This window comes from Columba livia, chromosome 2, assembly GCF_036013475.1.
Source record: "Columba livia isolate bColLiv1 breed racing homer chromosome 2, bColLiv1.pat.W.v2, whole genome shotgun sequence".
Lineage (NCBI taxonomy): Eukaryota > Metazoa > Chordata > Aves > Columbiformes > Columbidae > Columba > Columba livia.
In genome coordinates this window covers 40,219,445-40,244,010 of record NC_088603.1, presented here as the reverse complement: position 1 = coordinate 40,244,010, position 24,566 = coordinate 40,219,445, and the positions used below count along the sequence as shown (strand labels likewise).

Here is a 24,566-nt window from a genome sequence, read left to right as displayed (position 1 = left end):
TCTGTGACATCTGAGTGCTTATCATACTGCACCTAGGTAGCCCGTTACCTCTCTCAAATTTCCAGCGTAAAACTCCTGGAGGCTTATCTGGTGCTTTTGGTTGTTTATTTGAAATGTATGGATTGGTGGTATTTCCCAAATGAAATCTCCAGGAAAAAAATAATAATGTCAAATACCACTCCAGCATTCTGTCCCAACTCTATTAGAATCTGAGGCTAAGTTTTGAAATTTAATTCTGCTTTGCACTATCAAAGAGCAGTTGGCAGACAAGGCATTCTTACTCTGAAGCAGCTTTTCTTAATCAATTTGGATGCTATCCAGAACACTTCTTCATTTAAGCCACAAACACAGATCACGGAGTTCACAATAAGGCCATGTAGCTGTTTATCTAGAAGTCTACATCCTTAGAAAGAGAAATGGAAGTGCGCAGTTGGATTTCTCTATCAGCAGATAAAAAAAAAAAAGAAAATCTGTGGAGTGATTAGGAAAGAAGCTCCATGTTTTCCATGACACAAAAATTAAATAAAATATAAAATAGACCACCTATTCCACCCATTCATTTTTCTCCATTCTGAAAAATTATTTGTCTCATTCTCAGTATCCCACCCCATTGGGAGCTGGAATTCTTGGGTAAATCCAACTAAAAAAAACCAGTTGTTCCATGTTATGAACCATGGTGGTACCTTTCATATAACCCATAGAGAGCTTCTTTGATGGTTTTCCTAACATATGGCACTTGTGAGATAACGTGGAAGAGTTTAGCATGTTGTACACTGAAGGCTAAACTAATAGTATCTCACAACTGTGGTTACTGTGAAGGCAAACATTTACACTGGATCAAAGAATGCACAATTTCCTGTTACTGTGTACTGACTTATTCATATGTCTGAGCTTGAGATTCCCCTAAGTATTTTAGACCTGCAGTGGCTAAAGGAACAGTGCCTACATTTCTAAAGAAATGTTGTGCTTTGGTGTTGTAAATCACAGGATACGAGTCTATTGGTCCTGCTGGCATAAGAAGTCACCTGTTGGGTAGTGGAGCAATCAAACAAAAAAGAACTGTTACTGTCTGTTTACTTTCCTGCGTGGTGATGTTCCTTCTACACTATACAAGAGTATTTTTGGACTGTGTTACTGAGTAAAATGAGTGCCCCTGGCACATGATTTGATCACAGCAGAGAGTCTTGCACAGTATGCTGTAGTGTTTCAGAGCTTGATATTCTCTGATCTTGCCGTCAGTGTTATTTTGGGGTTATGTTACAGTGGCATCTCTAGTTTCTAGGTGAATTTGTGTTCTTTTAAGCTGGTGGTTAGGCAAAGGTATGAGATATTTCACTTTCATATCAAATAGAAGAGGATGTTCAAACTGATCATTTCTTCCAAACCTGTATGTAAAGCCCTGCCATTTTCTTTCTTCCCTTTTTTTTTTTTTTAACCAATCTGAATTTCTTTTCAACAGAAATTAGTTTCATGACCTATTTTATATCTGACACTGAACATCTGTCAGGTGATTCAAAATTTCTGTAGTGAGCTGTTCTGGATTCACTGCAGTAGAGGCCATGGCTGTCTACCGTTACACCTCCCATGAATAATTGATTACTCTAAGGAAAAACTCTGATTCTTTATTTATCAGATAACCCTTTACTAACAGACTGTAAAAAGGTGAATCATGGGGACATGAGCAGAGAAAAAGAGTTTTTTTCTTAAGACACATACAAATTATGCTGTGTGGAGACTGGCTATCAACAGAACTAGACAATTAGTTGTATTTGTGCCAACAAAATCTATGAATTTTTAACAATACAATTTAAAGATAAAAGCTATCAATGGCATTACAAAAATGCTATAAAGCTATTACTAGATTTTTAAAATAGCTGTCAAATGCTTCTTATGTAAAAGAAATGTAAATAATTTTGACCACTGTATTTGGGGAAGTTGATTTCAGTCCTCCATGTAAAATCTCTTGAGTGGCTGTTGTGAAGTTCTGTGCCAGAATGGTACATTTTTTTACAGGACCTTGGCTTGCACACACTGCCAGATCAGTGTTCTGCTAGAGGTTAGTTCAGAATAATGTTTTTCATGAAAGTTGAAATTCATCCTTAAGGTAGGGTTTATCCAAAATAGTTTCTTCCAAGTGGCTGTGAAAATAATCTTTGGAGGATTTAGATTTTTCATAGGTTGTATAGAAGTTGCTTTGTAGAAAAAATTAACTTATTAGTTCCTGGGAAATGATTTTCTTTTATGTAATACTGAGTGTTATTCTGGAATTATTTGTATGTAATATTCCTTCACATTTCCATTGATCCTTTTCTTAGGAATTTTGTTTAAAATATTCTTATTTCGTTTAGTGAACTAGCTTTTCTATGATATAAAAAACATAAATTGGTGTTTGTTCAGCATTTACAGCTCATATCTTTCTTCAGCAAAGGGAGATTGGTGCATATAGAATTGAACTAAGGATATGTATTGCAAGATAGCTAATGACAGTTTTATTTGTTCCTTTCTGTGTTACCTCTTTGTAAAACTGCATGAAGAAAAAAATATTCATTTTCAAAGAAAAATAATAGTTTTCTGTAGTGTGGGATGTGTTGTGGTGTGATGCAGAATCTGTTTCGAGACTACAGAGAACATAGCATACAATGAAACAGCAAAAGCTTTTCTATTTCTCTTTCTTCTCTCTTTACAGATGGACCCAATTCAAAAAGCTGTAATAAATCATACATTTGGGGTTCCTCTTCCTCATCGAAGAAAACAAATCATATCATGCAACATTTGCCAGCTGAGATTTAATTCTGATGTAAGTCGATCATTTTGTATCAGAACAGAAATATTTACTTATCTTCTAGGATGTGCCATAATTTGCATAAATTGAACCTAAATGAAACCTTGTGATTTCAGTTTGTGGCTCAGCAGATGAAAAGGCTGTAGGATGCTTCAAATAAACATGATTATTTGGTAGTGCTTATACACCCTGCCAGATATTCCCTGCGGATATATCTCTGCAAGCTCATCAACTTCAGTGGTGCTGCGCAGAGTGTAAATAGGAAAATGGATTGACCCATTACTGCTAATAAGGCTGAAATATTTGCTGGATCCTAATTCTTCTAGCAGCCCTGTTTATCTTTGCTTTCCTTTTCAGGCAGTAAATGTTAGAAGTTATTCAGATATAATCCTTGTGAATCTACCTTCCTTTTTCTATCCAACAATATCTATCTAGCCAGAACTGTATTTTAATGTTCCTGTCAGTACATTTTTTTTTTTCTGTTTCCCTCTTCTTTCTCTCTTCTTTTTCTCTTCCTTCTCTCTTCTACTTTTCTTCTATTTTTCTTCTACCTTTCTTCTACTTTTGTCTTTAAAAAAAAAAAAAAAAACACAACTGTAGGTGATTTTTTTTTGTCAATTGACTCCTACCTCACATCCTCTCACTCCTCTAGCAATGAAGTAGAGCAAGCTGAACTGGAAACTCATCCTTCATTTTTGCCCAAGAAAGCTGCGCTTCTTGACAAGAAATACCTGTTTTGTCACAGAAAAGCCTCTTGGAATTTAAGTCCTTTATTTCCTTCTTCAGTATCATTGTGTGTGCAGACAAAACCTGACATAGAACAATATATTGTCTTCTGCAATTCTAGTCTCTCCAGGAAGTTTCTTGACATGGGCATCTCTGGTGGAAACTTATGTTCCTCTATCAAACGTCTTTCAGTTACTGTTTTAGTGATGTAAATATGGAAGTTACTTCTGTCAGGATAAATATCTTTGAATTTAGAGTAAGGTCTAACCCAAAAACGTTCACAAGGTTCTTTCTTCATGCCAGTCATATGAAGAAGTGAAATAATTCTTCTGCACTGCTGCTTCTTTGTAGGCAGCTATTTATGTACAGTTAGTACCCATTTTTAGTTTATCAATTATTTATCGGAGCCATGAACTTTTCAAAAACTTAAATTGAACCTTGAGTCCTTCTTTTAAGGACTGGCCACCTAGGGGTGAAAATAATACAGCTTTCCTCATTCCCCTCAGTTTTTTATTCCTTATAAATAATTTTAAAAATATTTCAGTCACAATTTCCAGACCAGTCAGCATCATATGCTTACTTTCACTGATTACTCCAGGTTTTCCAGTTAATGGACCTGAATGAACACTTTCCTCTGACAACACTGACATCATTCTCAAACAGTGGTGCAAGGAAGGGTAATACATTCTCTGGAGCTTTCGTGTTTCACAGTTAAAAAGAGGATAATCAAATTAGGCTCTTTCATTTAGAATTCAGATGCCAGAATTAGGACTGTGGATAGTGGTAGTCAATGGTGCGGAGTGTAGTTGGAGGCCAGTATCTAGTGGAGTGCCTCAGGGGTCAGTACTGGGGCCAATATTATTCAATATATTCATTAACGATTTAGATGAGGGAATAGAGTGTACTATCAGCAAGTTTGCTGATGACACTAAGCTGGGAGGAGTGGCTGACATGCCAGAAGGCTGTGCTGCTATCCAGCAGGACCTGGACAGGCTGGAGAGTTGGGTGGGGAATAACCTAATGAAATTTAACAAGGGAAAGTGTAGAGTCCTGCATCTGGGCAGGAACACCCCCAGGTTCCAGTATAGGTTGGGAAATTACATATTAGAGAGCAGTGTAGGGGAAAGGGACCTGGGGGTCCTGGTGGACAGCAGGATGACCATGAGCCAGCACTGTGCCCTTGTGGCCAGGAAGGCCAATGGCATCCTCGGGTGTATAACAAGGGGGGTGGTTAGTAGATCGAGAGAGGTCCTCCTTCCCCTCTACTCTGCCCTGGTGAGACCACATCTGGAATATTGTGTCCCATTCTGGGCCCCTCAGTTCAAGAAGGACAGGGAACTGCTGGAGAGGGTCCAGCGTAGGGCAACGAAGATGATTAAGGGAGTGGAGCACCTCCCTTGTGAAGAAAGGCTGAGGGAGCTGGGTCTTTTTAGTTTGGAGAAGAGGAGATTGAGGGGTGGCCTTATTAATGTTTATAAATATATAAAGGGTGAGTGCCATGAGGATGGAGCCAGGCTCTTCTCAGTGGCAAACAATGATAGGACAAGGGGTAATGGGATCAAGCTGGAACACAAGAGGTTCCACTTAAATTTGAGAAAAAACTTCTTCTCAGTGAGGGTGATGGAGCACTGGAACAGGCTGCCCAGGCAGGCTGTGGAGTCTCCTTCTCTGGAGACATTCAAAACCCGCCTGGACATGTTCCTGTGCGACCTCACCTAGGCGTTCCTGCTCCAGCAGGAGGATTGGACTAGCTGATCTTTTGAGGTCCCTTCCAATCCCATACTGTGATACTGAGCCATTCACGGGAAGGGACGATGAAGACTTCTGGGCCACAGTGTATCTCACTGACTGAGCAGCCCAGCTCGTCACTCATCATTTTCAGCTTTGCCTTGCAAAAAAACATGTCCCACAGAATCATACACAGTGTATAGCTACAGGAGGCGTGAAATACCTCAGTGTTACGTACCAAAGTGAAACACCTTTGTTTCAAAGAGGCTATACCATTTGTTAGTCTGCAAAATAATCCAGACAAAAGAGAGGATGAACACATCATTAAAATGATTTAGTAATTAGCACATACACAATTCAGACTGATACATGGAGTGGAAAATTTTCCAGCTGACAGGAGCTAGGCATTTTTCAGAATACAATGTTTAAAATAAAATTTATTCTATACAGAAGCAAACAAGATATCAGGAGACACTGATACTTCTTACTCAGAGGACTGCTATGCTCCCATACAGTTCCTTTTCTTTTACTCTTAAAAAGGATTCCAAACAAGAGAGAGGGAAGCAGCACTGGCCATTTTCAGGGTAATCGACAGTGTCCAAAAAAATGGTTTCAGAAGAAATCTATTATTTAAGACTGTTCACAGCAAATTCTTGAAGAAAAGGTGTGAAGCAGATACTTAGTTGTCGCTTCATATATTCAAGTGATGGACACTTGAATTCCAGTTTGCCAACACTGTTCAGTAGAAGGTTGTTCTAAGCTCCCCTCTTTCAAAGTAGATCAATATCATTAAATTTATGGAATGGGGAGACCTTCTTGCTGAGTATCTTTCACTTCACACTTTTAATATTCACCTAATTTTTTAAAGCAACCCAAGTGTTACTGATTGTTTTGAGACATTATGATCCAAATGCTTCCCAGTGATTAACCTGGGACAATATCTTTCCCCCTTTTCCCTATCACACAGAAGAGATTTGTGGGGATCTATATGATGGTCTCTTCTCATGCCAGTGTGCATAGTTATTACTGCTGAAAATCACAAGGTGCTCTGCTGAGGCTTTTCATAGTTCCACTGCAGTTTAGAAATGCTTTTCTGCAATGTGAAGGGAGCAGGCAGAGCTAAGTTCCTCAGTTGCTTGGGTAATTCTGATTGTCCAGCAGTTTTTGAAGCAAAAATGTGCTAAAGATTAAATGGTGAGATGTAAAAGGAAAGATTGCTCTAAATAAAAAGAGCTATTAGCTATCATTTTTGATAACTCTACTATATGAATGGTAAGCACGCATGTCGTAATTTTTCTCTTATTATTACGAAAAGGTTTTCATTTACTCAGTATTCCTACCTTTCATTTTCATCATATTTTGTTGAACATGATTTAAAACCATGACAACAATAAATAGCTTTTCTGTTCAGAAACCTAGAGCTTTGTGGCTGTTCTACCAATGCATCTTTATTTTTAGATGCTGCAGATAGGATTTATCAGACAGTAATAAATAGAAATTCCATTTACCTAGTGCACAACAGTATTATGAAAATGTTTACAATAAAACTGTTGTGAGAGATTTTTCATTTTTGCAGAGAATACAGAATTTTCTTCCCTTTGATACAGATTTCTTTCAGAGCAGAAGAGCTTTTTTTCTCATTACATGGTATCAAAATTACATTTCAAAGAAAAATGAGAGAGGGCAGTACAATAGTCTAAAATCGTTTAACTTCTTTCTAAAGGAGTTATCTATAAATCTTCATGACAGCTGTGTGTTCAGTATTTCTTTTTAAAATAAATCTTCTCATACAAGGGAAGGGAGGAATGAGCAAGTAACCAAAGCATTTCCATGCTGAGAAAATACATTAGAACAGCAGAGGTAGGTTCCGTTAAGTCCATTTCAAGCAGGGTTTTTTTTGTTGTTGTTTAATTTATTATTATTATTTATTGTTTTTATTTTTTGCATTGAGAGAGATCTATATATAACATTTACATTGTTCATCCAATACAGGGCAAAACATTTAAGTACGTGCTTAGCTGCAAGTGTGTGGGTTGCCATTTAGATTTTGGCAGCTGCTGAGAGCTATTGCAGCAGTTGAGAAGAACTGTTAAATGCATGCTTTGTAGTAAGCATTAAACATCTGCTAAAAGTACGCTGTGAAATGAAGTCCAGCTGACTTCAGTAGGACAACTCATGTGCCTACGTGTAGTTGTAGGAGAAAGTTGTCAACTGACATGAGTGATCACTTAAGAAAAAAAAATCCACCTCAGCAAAACCTAAACAACACCATAGCTTGGAAAAAAAAGAGCTAACTAAATTTATCTCCTTTTCTGATCACCTGTCTTGACTATTTGATCTTCCTTTGCCCACATTTCTAATTTTATTATTTGATCCAGGTAGTGACAGTGTCTGTTAATAAAGTCAAATCTTGCAAAGGAATTCTACCTTCCTCTTTCCTCTCGTTTAATGCAGATGGCTGAGTGATAATCCAGCTTGCCTTTAGTGAAATGTTGGGCAGCATTTTTATGTACTCACAGGACTTGAATTCCATTATGATACATTGTAAAAATATTTCCAAATATGCTAACCAGAAATTATTGTTTGACTTAAATAGCAACAGTAACAATATTCTTCTGAAAACCATGAGATGAATGTTCATCATGGAGTCCTTATTTGTTGGGTTTTACCTTGTTTTTTTTTCCATCTCTATAAAGGAAATACACCACTGAATTGATACATAGTTCAACTGTATGAAGATGTCAGGATTCAAAAAGTACTGCTCCAGTAAAAGAACAGTGAAAGTTTTTTTGGAGGATAAAGATGCAATATAGCCCTACAGGGATTTTACTATGGTTCTGATTTTCATGAGGAAAAAAGCAGGACCAGAGGACTTATATCCTGTTTAGGTTATGCTTGATATGTAGGACAAATATTAAAGTATCCATTTGTAAGCACATAGGGGATAATAAGGTGATAAGAAACAGCCAGCATGAATTTGTCAACAACAAATCACCTCAAACCAATCAAATTCTCTCCTTTGAAAGGGTAATTGGTCTAATGGATAATAGGGAATAAATAGATGTGATATGTTTTGGCTTTAATAAGGGTTGATACAGTCCTATGTGACAGCCTTGTAAAGTAAGGGAATATGGTCCAGATGAAATTGTTAAAGTTGGTTGCATAACAGGTTGAAAAACTGTACTGAGAGCAGCTGATGATGATTTCCAGTCAAAACAAAAGATCACTACAAGTCTAGATCTGCAGGAGTCTGTTCCATGCTTGCTGCTACTCTAAATTTTTGTTAGCAATGTACCTGTCAGAAAAGAGAGTACATATACCAGGTTTGTGGATGACACATAGATGGACGGTGGCAGGCAGTTGATAGAAGATGGCAAGTTCAAGATGGCAGTCCAAAATTATCTTCACCAGGTGGAAAAAATAGTCTGTAATTCTGACAACTGGAGTAAATAAAAGCACAAGCTATTATGCTTAGACTGGAAAAATGAAATGCAGAAGTAGTAAAATCACAATCCAAATATACATCAATAATTACTAATGGGGAAAAAAAAAAAACAAAAACACAACACTAATGGTATCATATTTTTTCCCCCAAGAGTATTACATTTATCAATAGACAGGTAAGTATTCCACAGTATTTGAAATTGGCAGTGCCTCAGGTGAAGAATTATTTACAGCAGTGGTCCTCACACTTTAACAAAAGCATAATTAGGTGCTGAATTTAAAGGACATCCACTGGTATAACAAGATGTGAAAACATTTCACTGAGCTAGGGAAAGCAGAAATAACTGGTTAGATGTACAGTGGAAAATATAGTATATAAAAGGAGGTTAATAAAGTAACAGTGACCAACTGATTTTTGTGTGCTTTGGTTTTGATAAAATAATGAATTTGATTAATTCTTCAGCTTAATTTGTTTCAATTTTTTGTTGTTGTTGTTGGAATATTTGATGAAATAATTCTATCTATAATGGTAGATGAAGTTCTAGAAGGAAACACATAAGGACAGTTGTGGGCTCCTTGTCAGCAGGGTCTTAAGGAAAGAGACACTTGTTTCTGAGGATGGACAGGAAACACTGAGTGTAGTCCTGGAGCTGAGAGATTATATGACCAACTAACTTACAAACCTGTTTCTGTGTTTTGGAAGAGGTGATAGAGGTTTCAGTTCTTGTCCATGACAATTGATGGTCACACCTGGCTGGTGGCCTCTGTTTTCAAAGAGAGAGGAACTTTCAAACATTGGTCCATTAAGAACCAGGAAAGGCTGATATTGCTAACTGCTTTCAAATCTGTTATTTTTCAACTTTCAGAGATATGCTTAAATGGTGGTTGAAGCTACGTGTACTATTTGCCTCAATCTCTGTTCTGTGTGTGGCTATAACTATGTGTTCTTATTCTTTACATGTTTTGTTTTACCTCCAATTACAGGTTGGATTTAGAAATAGATTTCCAATTGACCTTTAGATTTAGAACCCTGCTTTGATATAAACCAAACAATCTCTGCTTGAATTGTAATGCACAGCTTTCTTAATCAAAGTCACTTGTTGCAGGTATTGTTAGCCATCAAGCACATTTATCTATTATCTCAGGGCAATTTTACTTCCGGTCTTTCCAGACCAATGCATCTGAACTTTGTGAAGTCATCAGCCTGATTCTTTAAGGAGATTCTCTTTTGCAAACATATACAGATGCTCATCATCCCCTTATATATGTATATAGAATATATATCTGCTACTTCTTCCTAATAGTGTACTTTCCTATACTATGGAGTTCAGTGCAAGCAGAAACAAATGTTGATTTCAGTTGTGGAATTGCACATGCCATTCGTTTGAGATCAGAATGTGAGTCAGAATGGAAATACACTCATAGGTCAAGACTTTTTCAGATATATTGGTTTATAGTATTCACTGGAAAAAAATAGCAAGTAATGACAGAAAGTGATTAGTGCAGAGATTTCCATGGGATATCTGACATTTGTATCAACACATTATGGAAACAATGAATTGTTAAAAAAATAATGCAAGATATGTGTTTTTTTGGCATTCCAAAAGTCTAATCAAATAGCACAGAATATTTTGCACCTACACTGCATATATGACAAATTTGAAAAAAATCTAGTATTTTTTGCTACCCAACTGGACATTCAGTGGAGTCTGTTTTTGTACAGCTAGCCTGCACATTTTAGAAGCATTACCTCCTCTTTCCTAAATGACAGTTTTAAAGGCTTGAGTATGAATTGCAGTCAGGTCCTGTGCAGGTCTGGTCTGTCCCATACTAGAGAACTTAAACTTTTTTTTTTTTTTTTTTTGACTGTCTATTGTATTTTGAAAGATTTTTTTATTTTTTACTTCAGTTCTGTCTTCTGTTACATGTTGTTTCACTCTGAGATGTTTGTAAGTAACCTTTTTCACATAGGAAATAAGTAACTTAAGTTACAAAATCCAGAATAGTCTGTTGAACAGTAGTAAAGAATTTTCACATAACCTATAGTTGTTTAAAGCATTTCTAAAATGCTTAATCTCATCATGATGTATAAAGTATTTTTTCCATAAGGTTCACCTTCTATACAGTACTTTTATGCACCTATACAACCTAGAATCAGAAATTATTTCTGTCTGACACAGCACCTTGTTTAGCTTCTGACTGCCTTTGGAGGTGCTGAGCTGATGACCTCTTCACCATTGTCTACAAACCAAACATTTCAAGTGATCCTCAGTAACTGCTGTTAAGTGGTTTCTTAGTGGTATGCAAGCTATGGAGCTTTCTATGCAAACTCTTCACTACTCCTCTCTCCTCGCTGGTAGTGAAAATAATCTATTCTGTCTAGAAAATTGGTGCTGTTTCAGAACATGGACCAGCCCAGAGGTATCAGGCTCACAAGGTCATTGCCTGAGGACAGAAAGGCAGCAGGAAAGAAGGAAATTTTTAATTTGTTGATCTTTAAGAAAGCGTGCTCTTAATGTCAGCAGGTTACTCAGTCTATTTCTGGTGGGGAGAGATGGAGTGCCTTGGTGTCCACTGTGTTCATACTAAAAGACGTATACTTTCTTCTCAAAATTCTCTCTCCAGCCACATTCAACAATGGCAGTTGAAGAGTGTCTAAATCAAGCACTGGAACAGGCTGCGCAGAGAAGTGGTTGAGTCACTATCCCTGGAGCCATTTAAAAGACGTGTAGATGTGATGGTTAGGGACATGGTTTAGTGGTGGATTTAGTAGTTAGGTTAACATTTGGACTCAATGATTTTAAGGGTGTTTTCCAACCTAAATGATTATATTCTCTAAATCCAGGAGAAAGTAAAGTCTAATGCTTTCATCTGCCTGGTCCCTGCAAAAGCAGAGGTTACGGATAAATGCCTGATATTTACATCAACTAAACATCAGAGTCAGTATAGGAACATGATCCTGGAGAGATTAGAATATTCATCTTATCAGCAGCTGTTGTGATGCTACAATTTATGGATTATGTAAAACTTAGAATTTATTCACATTTGTCAACTCCTGCTTCCTACCTCTGCTCATCCTACCAGGTTGTTTAATTTTCAAAGCACTCACTTTTTTTGATAAAACAAGTCAATTGTGCAGAAGGTTTGACACCTCTTGAAAATTACTTGAGTTTACTAGAAATGATCTGTGAATAGGCAGTGGCTCTCTCTGATAGTCCTGTTTATAATTTGCAAAAGATTAATGACCAGTATTCAGACTGAGGAGTATGGAGACAAATTAGTTTAAACGGTTTCTGCTGCTTCTGGCGGTGAATTGAATGGTTGCAGTATTTGCCCTTTTAGGACTAACTTTTAACTTCTGCTTGGGTGTAGATGATCTCAGAACTGCAAAGAGCAGAAGGCGGCGAGAAAGGCATAGGTGGGAGTAGTTAATAGAAGAGAAAGTCTGAAATAAAAGCAACCTCCCTCCTATGTTTGACCATATCAATGCTTGTTACTGTCAGAGGTTTTCCTTCTTGCAGAACTTATTAAATTAGATTATAAGAATGTAGCAAAACCCATGACATTGGGAGGCAAGAAGCATAGCTAAATGTCATGTGATAGGCCCAAGATTTCCCAAAATCTGCTTTCAGTCTCAGGAGAGTGCCCAGTGTAGATGATCTGTCACTCACTAATATGACTTCCAGGGAAATTACGTGTGTATTTCCATTTTTTTTTTTTTAAATAAGTTGGGTCGTGTAGATACATTCTTGGGGTTACAAGAGTTCCAGAAAGATTTTGTGCCTGGTGGAGAGTGGGGGAACATGAGAATGAAATTTAAGTGCTGAAGTTGGGCAGGTAGTGGCTAACTGGACTTTTTTTCCTGTCTTTGGCTGGAATTGTGGGAATGAAGACAATGCTTAGTGGTTTTGAACTGTGCATTGAAATATACCATTTTATACTTGAGGGAATTGGTACACACAGGGAAAAATATAAACAGTATAAAAGGGTGGAAAGTTGTCTCTCTTCCAATTGTCTCACATTCCATTCGTGGAAAAGACTGCCTGTTTCAACTGCAAGGGGAGAAACCTCTGTTTTATCACTTCTTACCCTACACTTACTTGTATTTGAGGCACTTTTTTTTTTTCTGTCAGCTTCCTCAGTCAACGTGGGAAGTAAATCAGTCAACTCTAATAAACAACTGAAATTTATGAACAACTGTGATGGGGACTTTTTACAGAAACTACTTTCCATAAGTGAGTCATCACCTAAAAGGAAAGATAAATTGTAAACTTTTTGCTGTGCAGTCTTCATCTAGCTTTGCTTGGTCTGTTGTTATTTCTTCCTTATAGATTTATTTTTTAAAAATAAGAATTTATAAAGTAGAGAATCTTAGATTCTGGATCATTAATAATAGGTGCAAAATATTGTCTGCTTTCAGTCACCAATCAGTGACTCCTGGCTCACTTTCTTAGGCACAGATGAGGACATAAAGAAGAACTGGGAGAGGAGGTACAGTCAGAGCTATGTGTCAAAATCTGCTTCTCTGAAAAAACACATTAGTAAAGAAAATGTGCAGTTTTGTGTGTTGTAGAAAGATCTCCATCAAAATGACTTAAATTATCTAAACTGTATTTTTTTCTCAAAAAATATTTCCTAATTTCTTAAAAAAAAAAAAAAAGGAATCAAAAAAACCCACATCTACTTGGCTGTGTTTGATTATATTCTATTCCAACAGCCAGAAAATCTTTTAAAATAATCTTACACAAACTCTGCAAACTTTTTTTTTCCTCCCTCTGTTTATGGTCAGTAAAATTGCACTCCTTGAGGTGATATATCCTTCTTTGCTGTACCTGTGGAGCCACCTCTTGTAGAAATTGCAATATTTCCTTTTGTGAGAATTACTATTAAACATAACTGCCCCTGATGTAAACAAATTCCCCTTCAGAACCTCCAGGCCTGACTTTTTCAGCTCCCTGGTTCTTTTATCACTCCTCACATGTCTTTTACAGTCTCTGGAGATATTGCTGTTCTGTGTATTTACTCACATCACAGCTAACAGCTGGGAATCTGATCATCTGAAGGAGCTGAAGTGCAACCCAGTATCTGCTTTCAAAAGCTTTATATAGGAATAAAAAAAGCATGTATTTGGACAATACATTTGAGGGTGTGTTGCCCCCACTTGTGCTTTTTTTTTTAAATCTCAATTGAAAATGAAGTCTTCAAAAGTTTAAAATGGCCAAAGGGAACTGACTTCTTTTCAAAAAAGAATCCAATATGGCACTAACGCCCATGGCCTTTAAAAGCTTGATTATGAATTCAAAACATGTATTCAAACTGAGGCAATGCTCCACTGGTAGACCATATGGATACTTTAATATACATAGTTGTTTGATGAGCTGATCTCAAACTGTGATTTTAAAAATACAAGGGTTTATTCTGTTTGGGTTTTATGTGGGTCTTGTATTGTGGTAGAATAACTGTAGATACAGATGCATAGTACATGTACTGAATTCATTTATGTTAGCTCTTTTTATATGGGCATACATGTTTCTTTTTATTCTTTACAAAGGAGACTTTAGAAGGTAGTCTCTGAACAGGTTTTCTCCTTTCCCCAGCATAGCCTATTTTCTCTGCATCAGTGGACTTGTCATGATAATCAACTTTTTTGTCCCAACCATCAATCACTCCTGATTACAGCTGGGGAAAAGTTCTGTTCTGTTGATCAGCCCATCAGTGCACATAATGTTACACCTGGAGACAAGTGAAAATCATCGTTTGATGGGAGAATCACTTGCCTTCGAGCCTTTTGTCTGAAGTATTTTAATTTACATTTAGAGTCTTATTGCAATTGTCAGTGCTTGCTTTGATTTTATTATTTCTTTGACAAAAATAATAAGTTCAGTTGATCTTTCCTACATGATTAGAAGCATGCTTCTCTGTTTCAAATAACATCTTACATTGTAACTTTTTCACTTCATTTTATAAATATTGTGATAATTATCATTATATAAATTAAAAATTAAATGATTATGTGGTACTTCACTAGGAGGAACTTAGTATACACCAGCTCAGAATTTTTGCAAAAGTGATTTTGTTGGCTTTTAAGCAGATACTTGAGTAATGTTTATCTTTAGTATTCCATTTATATGAAATGACTGTGTAGCAAACTTCAGAGCAATGAAATAATTAAAAATTAAAGGCATCTTTCCTTTCTTGGAAGGAAATATGGGTTCTATTGTGATCATTAGTGAATAACACACTTCTGAAAATAGGGGCATTTTACATATCTAAAGCCCAGCATTTTTCCTTCCTTTTAATAAAGATGTTTTTCAGTTGTCACAAGAATGGTGGAACTTCAGCTTCAGTAAATGCTTTATATTTTGCTATATAACTTAGATATAACTATTACTTAGTTGTTAGGATTACCTGATGCAGTTTAATTGAACTGTTCTTTTTCTTCCCACAGTGACTTTTTTATTTCAGGTACCTTTTTAGATTATCATTGTCAAAAATTTTTCCTTTCACAAATCAGAAAACATAGCATATAAGTAGACGGTAAACCTGATACTTCAAGGGCTACAGGATGAAGTGTAAATGAAGAAGAAAGTAAATGTGAGAGTATGGGGAAATAAAGATTTGATTAGCAATCATGTTTTTACATAAAAGGTTTAATTAGCAGTAGCTCATTTTCCTGTTCCTGCTGGCCATTTTCAGGACAGTGATTTATTGCTTTTTTGCAGTGAGCCATGCCACTAAATAGAAGAAGTTATGTTTTCATTAGATGCAGACACTTCAGCATTATTACCTCTCACCTCAGTCTGCACAGCAATAAAAAACATGTCAAAATGTCATAATTTAATAGGCCAATGATATATACAGTAATTTAAAAACTATGGAATATTCACAGAGATGCTTTGTTTTGCTTCTTCTTAAATTGATGATAAAAGCACTAAATTGCAAATCAAATAATCACTGAAACAGCCTCACTCCTTATGTTCTGTCTGCTTGAATACTTTGTTTGCCAAATACGGAATTTCATCACTTGTATAGAAGTTGTTCTTCCAAAGTGGCAACTTGTTTATTTTTATGGTTTAGTAATTAATGTGAGTATATTGCATAATTTTTATCTGAGTTAGCATCCCGAAGGTTCTCACCACTTATTAGTTTAATGACATAATAGATTTTTCTTTTGTTGTTGAATAGAGATACTTGATGGTTCTTCACTAATACAATTCTAGTCAAATAGCCTGCTGCAAGGTACCTGTCATTGCTTGTCAATTTATTCTCTAACATGATTTTTGTACCAGAATCTTATGTAGTGATTGACAGTTATGGTAAAATTAATATATAAGGTAAACACATTTGGAGAAGCAGCAGTAAGTAACAATGTCTGAAGATGTCAGAAAGTAGGGATTGTATACAAGCAATTAACATCTTGGACACTGGAGGAATTAATATTTTTACTACTTTTAACATTATTTTATTCCATATAATTCCCAGTGACTAAGATTTTTTTTTTTCTAAAATTATTTTACATGACTAATTTGCATCTCTTTAGTGCTTGAAAAGGCTGTAGGAATTAAACTTCCTTCACAGGCCAGCTAAGAAAACGTACATCATGTAGTTACAGGATGGAAGATTTTTAATAAATGCACTAAAATGGTGTGGCACCATTTTCGCTATTCTTCTGGAGTCTGAGCCCCATGTCTCAATTAGTGAGACAGGCCTTACTAGCAACACAAGTCAACAGGGCATGAGATGCAGATGAAAGTCTGCAATCTTAGTAGGCTTAATAGCTTGTCCTGTGTTAAATTAGTGCTGTTGTAGTTGGTGTTGCCACTGAAACAATTTTCAAGAACTAAGGAGAGAACCAATATTAAGGAAAGAAACAAATGCATTCAGCAGCAAGGATCATAAGGAGCGGGGACTGCAGCAAGAAAGAAAATGTTCTGGTACAGACTCTTTTCTAAAATAGATTGGGTTGTAGTAACGGTCACCACTTGGTTATTTCTCTCTCGTAGAGTTGATTGCATTTGCCCAAGCAGGGATTCAGTAGTTAAGACACATTTAAACCTAAGCCACAAGTTCTGCCATCCTTCCAAGAAGGATCTATTTTTTTATTATGCATGTTCTGCACAAATGGAAGGAATTGTAAGGAAGAGGAATTCCTATGGAGTGGAAGATGTGCATTTCACACTTGAGAAAAGTTTGTTATAACGTTGTCTAGGCTAATAAGATGAGAAAGATGATTTATTAGATTCACATCATGAGGGAAAAACAATGTAGAGTTTTCACTGCTGTGTGTGACTGTGTCTGCTGTTTCCAGCTGGAAAAGAAGTATAGTTTCAGGTGGTGGGAAGCTGAAATTTGTGTGTATTTTACCCGTGCTGCACAGTCTTTAAATTGGTAGCACTGCCAGCCTAATGATCAAAAGCAAAATTCCTTATTGAAAAGATCTTGCCTAAACTACTAAAGTAAATTCTGAATTGATTTATTCTCTCTCCAAATCCCATAGAAAATGAGTGAAATTAATCAAGGACAAATCAATCTTTTCAAAATGTTAGCACTAAGAAAAAGTACTCATTTGCTCTGATGACTCTTATTAACTGATTTTTCTGTTACTTGTAACCATTTTGAGGATGAATATTCACTTGTTCTGTGATGGCTGTTTAGCTGCAGACATTAGTCCATGCTACAAGTCAGAACCAAAGGCAAGATCCCAAGAGAAAAGGGGCTCAGCATTTTTGTCATCTTGCTCACTGGGTGTCCATTGATATAGATGAACAACTATTAGTCATAAGATACACTGGAAATCATTTCTCATGAAACAAGTTGTTGGTATGGTCTGAGTTATTCTGCAATATCTTAAAAAGAGTAGAGGTGCTGTTTAATTGGTAATATACTTTGAACCTGGAGAATACTATGACTTATTTATTCAAGGAGCCTACAGCTAAATATCTGTGTGGTACACAGTGCTTTACAGATGTGTTAAGATGAGATCCTTTCTCTAGAGAGGTTATTTTCTAATAAATCAGAAATGAAACAAGAATATAAGGTAGGGAGAACAGCAGATCGGCAAATGAATTAATGGAAAAATACTTTCTGAAACGCATTTTAAATATTTATTGAAAGAGAGAAGGTTTCACAACAGGTAGGAATATAAGTCAACTTATTAGAAAACATGTTAGAACAGTTCAAATCAAGCCTGTAAGGGTAAATAATTCTGTATTAACAGAATACAGAATTTCTGTGTAATAATTCTGTATTTTCAGAGTTTGTAGTTTATGGTATAAATGGTTTGAGTAGGTGTGTTGTTCTAAAGCATGCGAGAGAGAGAAAACTGTCAGAGAGGAAGCAAATAAACAATATTGAATAACAGTTATGATGATGCAGAATAGGAGATCAATATGTGGAAAAAAAGGAGACTCTGAGTCTGTCGTAGTTCATTATTAACATTTGGGATATATTAAGAGAAAAGACATGATCTGAGAAATGGAAATTATCAGGTGACAAACACTAGGAGGAAAGTCAGAGCCATCCAGGAGCTGTTCATACTGAATGACCATGAAGATATTGGTTGAAAGCAATGGAGAAGTCATCCCAAAGAGAGTGTATCAAAGTCCAAAGAGTAGAAAGCTCAAAGACAGAATCCTGAAATACATTAGTCTAGGCAGTGCAAGTCTTGGTTTTCAAATAGGAGGAGATTAGTCATCCAGACATTCTCCAGCTGGGGTTACTTAGGATTCAGGTCTTTAAAGGCAGCCCTAATTAATATTACTTTTTTCCCCTCACTACTTAAGCCTATATAAAAAAGATGGCTGAAGTCTATCAAGTAGCTCTTTTCTGGTATTTGCAGTAAGGAATAATGACAGATACACTTCTAGAATGGTTTAAATGGGTAGCTACTTTAAATAGTGGGGCTTTTTTTGGTGTATTTTATGTTGTTATTTTTTTTGTTTGTTTAATTAACAGATATTAGATGTTATATCTCTCATAAAATATACTTATATTCAAAAGATGCTGATTTCCATATTCCCTGAATGGGAAAATGAAGGCTGACGATATTTATCTACTTTTCCCCTCAATGTGCTGCTCTCCACCCCCTACCAATTTCCTCATGCTGTCGGTTTGATGATTTATTATGGCTGCTCCTGATATGAAACAGGTAACTGAGTAGTAAGAGATTGATGGTGAGGAGGTATAGCCACTAACAGTAATTGGACTATGAATTTTAATTCAAGTCTTGAAATTTTTTGTTGTTGCAGTCAGAAGAATATCTGTGTTTTTCAGGCATAACTCCTTTTTTTCTATAAAAAAAGAAGTCCCACTGATACTAAATATGCATTTTAATTGAGCACTGACATAACAAACTGGTGGGCTTGAACTGTAGATTAGAAGCCAGGACTTCGGTTGACTGGGGGTCTAACAGAGGTTCATTGCCTTTCATTATGCTATTTACAGAAACATTAATTTTATTTAGGACAAGGTGTGGGCTTTTAGTTTTTTCCCTGCAAGCTGTTTTGGTATGTGCAAAGGCGCAGTTTCAAACTGATAAGTGGTAAGTTGGCCCTTGAGGCCCTTGTCTGAGGAGAAGCATAATTCTTATAATTCTCTTTTATCAGCACCACAGAAGATAAATCAAGAGGCTGATGACCTTATTAACATCAAATCTTGAGTCATTTTCTGAAATTTTTGCTCTGTAGATAACCACATATTCAGGCCTACTCATAAAGGTGCCAGTTGCCAGTTCTGTGTGACAAGGTCATCCTTATTTTCAGTTTGTTTAATAAACAGTAGTGGACTCCACCCCTTTTTAGAGATGTGACTGATTTAAATGAGGAGAAGAAGATGGGACTATGTAGCCATGTGGAGGAAAGATTAATATGTAGTAAATAAATTCTGTTGCTGGTTCCTGTGGTGGTAAACTGTGCAGTCAAGAGACCACCAGGACCTATGCTGTGGTCTGTTTGATCAGGTAAAGAAGGTAGGGGCTTTCTCCTGTAAAACATTAGGGGGTTTTAGACCCTAATTTGTGAACCTGCAGAAGTCACAGACATATTTGACTGACTGAATGTCATGTTTGGACTCGACTGAATAAATGGTTTGGCTATAGATTTAACCCATTGTTAGCAGACAACTGCTTGTACTTCTACCATATTTGGACTAGTAAACCCTTTGGCTTAGTTTGAAAGCTCACAATTGTATTTCTGGCTAGCTGTCTGCCTGAAGAAACCTGTTAGATTTACTGTTTGTAAGCCTGAAGGTGCTAATACATCTTAAAACTCTCAGCTGGAAGTAAATATCTGCTTTGTATTTGGAATGCAATAAAATGTATTTTTTAGGAGACTGAAGGGCAAAAATGTTGAGGCTGAAACTGTATCTGTAAGGTAAAACTGCAGAAGTTCTGAATTAAAGATTAAAGCCTCCACCCTCTATACAGAGAAAGTATTGGAAAGAATTAGAACTTAAATCTTGTCTGTGCTTGGTAGGACTCTGGGTGCTAAAGCTGGTTGTCCTAACCTTGGCCTAATTGTCCTGTTCTTCTGTAAATGCCTTTGCAACAGACCTGCAAGCTGTCAGATGTCACACACTGCATATGAAATTCATGCATCTGTCTGGACAGCCTTTGGGATCTCATTTTGAGAGTGAAATTTCTTGAGGTTCACTGTCTTCAGTAGAGCTCCTCATAGTATCTGAGATCCTAATCTTACCCTTTCTTTGAGGTACAGTCAGTGTTCTACAGTTCAAAATTCTTATTACTTGGTAAATGTGTGCATCATTAAGTGTTGATCATTTATCCAGTTTGTTGTTTGGCTGGCAGAGTAGGTAGCACATGGGGGCATTTCTCCCAGAGCTGAGAGTGGGGACCTCATGAGGCTCTGATGAGAAGAGAAGGTATGGTCACAGGGGCAATATGGTACCAGCCATTAGGGCCACCATGAACTCTCAAAGACGAAAGATGTCCTGGGAGAGTTAGTGGCTCTTCTCAGGCAGACCTACGTGACTTGCTGGCAATATTTATCATAATCTTGATAGATCATAGCAATTTACACCTGCAAGTACTTGCTTTTACAGCCACAGCTTTTGCTGTCTGCTGTTGCCCTTCCATATGCACTGTTTGAACTTGCACCCATAAGGTTCTTTTAAGGTAGGGTTCTTGGGTTTTCTGTCTGTCTAAGATTCATTGATGTTGGAATAACTGCCACTATGGAAATGATTTAGAGTATAAAGCACTGTATTTGGGAGATAAATTGAGTTCTTCTATTTATTTTTATTACATTTTGGTTGTATTTTTATAATGAGATGGACTCAGATGTAATTTGCCTCCAGGATCAAAAATAGGAAATTACTCTAAAATGGAAAGATAGTCACATAGATCCAGTTGAGACTGAGAGCTATAAAGGTTATCTGCCACCTTCTGATGTTTTATTCCCTAGATATCATTATGTAGTGTTCCTGATATATGCTGTGGCTTTATATCTGTCCATAAACTGCTGCACAGATTATATGCAACTCAGTGAAAAAAGCAGGACAACGGATTATATCTCTCTGACAAAAATGTGAGTCTTTGTTAGCTTTATAGCTGGATGTCTGCTGGATATATATATCAAGTGTATTCAACACTGGAAACCTTTCCATCTAATATTTCTGGTGAAGTTGCAGCTTGCATGTGGTATGTGTGTAGCTATATATACATGCACACACACACGTTTCACAGACAGATCTGCTGTAATATAAAAGAAACAGGAAAATATTCCTGTGCAGATCACTCAAATGGTGTAGTTTCTAGCAGTATTAAGTAGAGACTAGTAAAGAACAGAGAAAAAAGTCATTTCTGTTGAAGTGATATTGTTCTGGGTGTTCTCAGTTTTAATTTTGTCAGTGTTTTGTAGAGTGTATGTATGTATGACACACATGTAGCAGCTGAGTATGAGTACATAGCACCAACCAAGATGATGTAGAGTTACCCAAACAAATGCTACAGTGAGGGTAGACAAGTAGTGTATTCCAAGCTGCATATAACACACTTTTGTGATGAAACCATGTTGGTTTTTTTTTTCCTCAGTCGATGTGTTTCTTTACATTTTGTTTTGTTGGCTCACTCAAAAGCTGTCCATCAATCTTTAAATTCTTTCCACTGGGTCCAGGTGGAGCATCGCACTTGCTTTCAATTGCCAGTCTAAGCTGAAATAAATGTCAGCATTTCTGTTGACTTAAGTGGCACCAGGATTTCATCCACATAATCTAAACCTAACATACTGTTTTGTTTGGGTTTTGTTTGTTTGTTTGGGGTTTTTTAGTTTTTTGGTTTTTTTTTAGTTTTTTCCTCTCAGCGAAGAGGTCCTTGCTTTTTCCAAAGGGCAATGAAAACATCATGGTTCATTGTTTCTAGATTTTGATGTATAATGAATTCATAGGAGTGAATACTGAAACAGTTGCAAAGCTCCTGCCAAAATACTATTTCTTTATGAGGGAAGTAATGAAGTATATTAGCTACACTCAAAAAATAACTTCCAAATCAATATGCAAGAAGTTGATCGATAATACGCATGCAGGAAAGTGGAGGAACACATTGAGCATTTGAATAAATGAAATGAAGAAAGTTCTTTTCCAACAGGTTTTCTCAAGTAATTTGCTAACTTCCTATCATGGGTGATTTCAACATGAGTGATTGCAATGGAGCTTGGACTATTGAAGGGAATAGCTCATTCTTGAAGATCTTTTATTGTTTTTAACACATTGAATTAGCTCATTACTGCTGAATATGTAGTGGAAAATAGCATCTGTTTACACTGTAATAATATAAAAATTACTTACCAGTAACAGAATAAGGAACAATTTGCAAAAACTAATCATATTTGTGCACTTGTCTGCAAAAAGTAAATTGTTAATACATACCCAAGGGAAAAAGCACTTACTGGTTAAAGCAATTTAATAGTAGTGTTATAAATAATAAATTAAATATTTTTTTTGAGGATTCATTTTTAAAAGTCTTGAGGATATGAACATGAAAGCCTAACTGTCCCTTATTGCTGCTTCACCTGTCCTTATTGATGGGTGAGCTCCAGAAAGAATGCTGGAGCTCATTGTGCCCAAATCAGTGTCAAACTGTCCATGCACCCCAAATGTACAACACCAGCTTAGAAACCTACTAGGAGATTTCCTTAGTGAGAGTTCTGTCTTCATTTAGCTAGAAGTTTTCAGTAGGATGTCAAGTTTGGTGTGTTGCAAGGCATACCAAGGCATACCAAGAACTATCACAGCAGTGAGACGTCATGAGTGTAAACAGAGAGCTTTTCACAATTTCAGTTCATGATTGGAAGTGAAGTTAAAGGTTCTTGTTTTCATTTTATTCAAAGAGGATTCAGAAATCCCTACAACTTTTTGCAGAAGCCAGTTTTCCAGAATTAATTTTGTAGGGACCATGTTAGCTTTTCCTTAGCCCTACTTGATCTCATTGTGCTGTATTTGTATGTCCCATGTGCAGACTTTCTTAGGAGATTTTTTTTTCCACCAATGCTATGTGCAAACTTGCAGTGTTTCTCTCCTGACATTTTCTTTTTCTTCAGAAGTCTAGACAGGAATGTTTTGTTCTGAACTTGCATCTAAATACAAAACTTCAAAAGGGGCTTCAGTGTGTTGTTTAAGAACAGTATACTTTTATACATCTGCTGATGGAAATGGCAATGTTAAATTAATTAGCTTTGGAGGATAGAAGGAAGAGGAATCTTGAATATTCTTCTTTATTCATTGGGCTATTTGATATCTCCGGATAGTATTATCTCTTCTTGGTTAGTGATGTCATGAAGTGTCCATGGCTACAATTTTATAAAAAGGAGACAAAAAGTTTTTTGTTTCATAGAAGTGCTTTGTGAATGAAGTCAGCATTTCTTCAGGTATTAAAGTCATGCCTGCAATGTTACATTAACCTTCCGTTATTGAACTACAGTGCTTCTTAATCACTTCAGGAACATTCCAACCTTTGGTGAGCATGGATGGAAAACTGTTAAATGTTACTGCCTTGATTGTACTAATTAACATATATCACATCTCTGTTTTTCTTAATTCTGAGATGTGAGAAGTTTGTTGTTTTTTGTTTGGTTGTTTTTTTCCTTTCATTTGAGTTACAGTTACCATAGATTGATAGGAATCAGCACTGAGCAATAACAAGAGGAAGAACAGCATAAAACTAATAAAGAACAATAAATATGTTAATAAATATTGTGAATAGGTATGAAGGGATTTGCCTGCTCTGAAGAGTTTGGAGTCTCAGTATTAGATTTCAGTACTGTTTTGAAATTTCACTCTTTCAATAATCTCTGCTCAAGCAAATCTAAAACATTAAATGATGTCTTAGGTTTTAAAATCAGAAAAGGGCTCTTATACCTTTCCAGTTTGACCTTTTTTATATTACACACCATACAATTTCATATACCTGTTACAGATTCAAACCTCATAGCCTGTGCTTGACTGAAGATGAGAAATGTGAAAGCCAGTGTGACTGAACCTGAAATATAGAGCATCTCATAGGCACTGATCCTGTAACACTTCAGCATATAAAATGTCCTGTTGATTTCAGATGGGCTACTCTTATCCAGTAAGGTTTGTAGAATTGCAACTGGTTTCTTATAGCCTCAGTAAGTATTTGGTTTTGGTCAACAGAAAAAAACCCAGATTTTCAGATTTCATTGTAATGCAAGGTAGAGGGAATGAAGGTTTGTAGGAAAGGAGACAAAATATAACTGCAGTGTAAACAGTAAGTATTGTTAGAACATTCTCATTAAGTTTTGTGTACTACTTTGTATCCTTGACCATGGTTTCTTACATAGATCCTAATTGATAGCTTACAGAAGTGAAAGATGCTGACCTGTGAATTTTGTACTGGAAGATATCTTTGCCTGTT

At 36.3% G+C, this 24,566-nt stretch overlaps 1 protein-coding gene across 5 annotated transcripts in view; it reads left to right on the top strand.

Moving 5' to 3' along the window:
• The window catches only part of ZNF385D (zinc finger protein 385D), a 428,245-nt gene that overhangs the window by 327,448 nt on the left and 76,231 nt on the right, over nt 1-24,566 (top strand). For 4 of the 5 annotated variants that reach the window (XM_065051544.1, XM_065051543.1, XM_021290321.2 and 1 more), the window contains one exon: nt 2,687-2,797. The exons of the other annotated variant lie outside the window; for it this stretch is intronic. In XM_065051544.1, the coding sequence (XP_064907616.1) occupies nt 2,687-2,797 (111 nt within the window). The remainder of the gene's footprint in view (nt 1-2,686; nt 2,798-24,566) is intronic. 5 annotated transcript variants of the gene reach the window in all.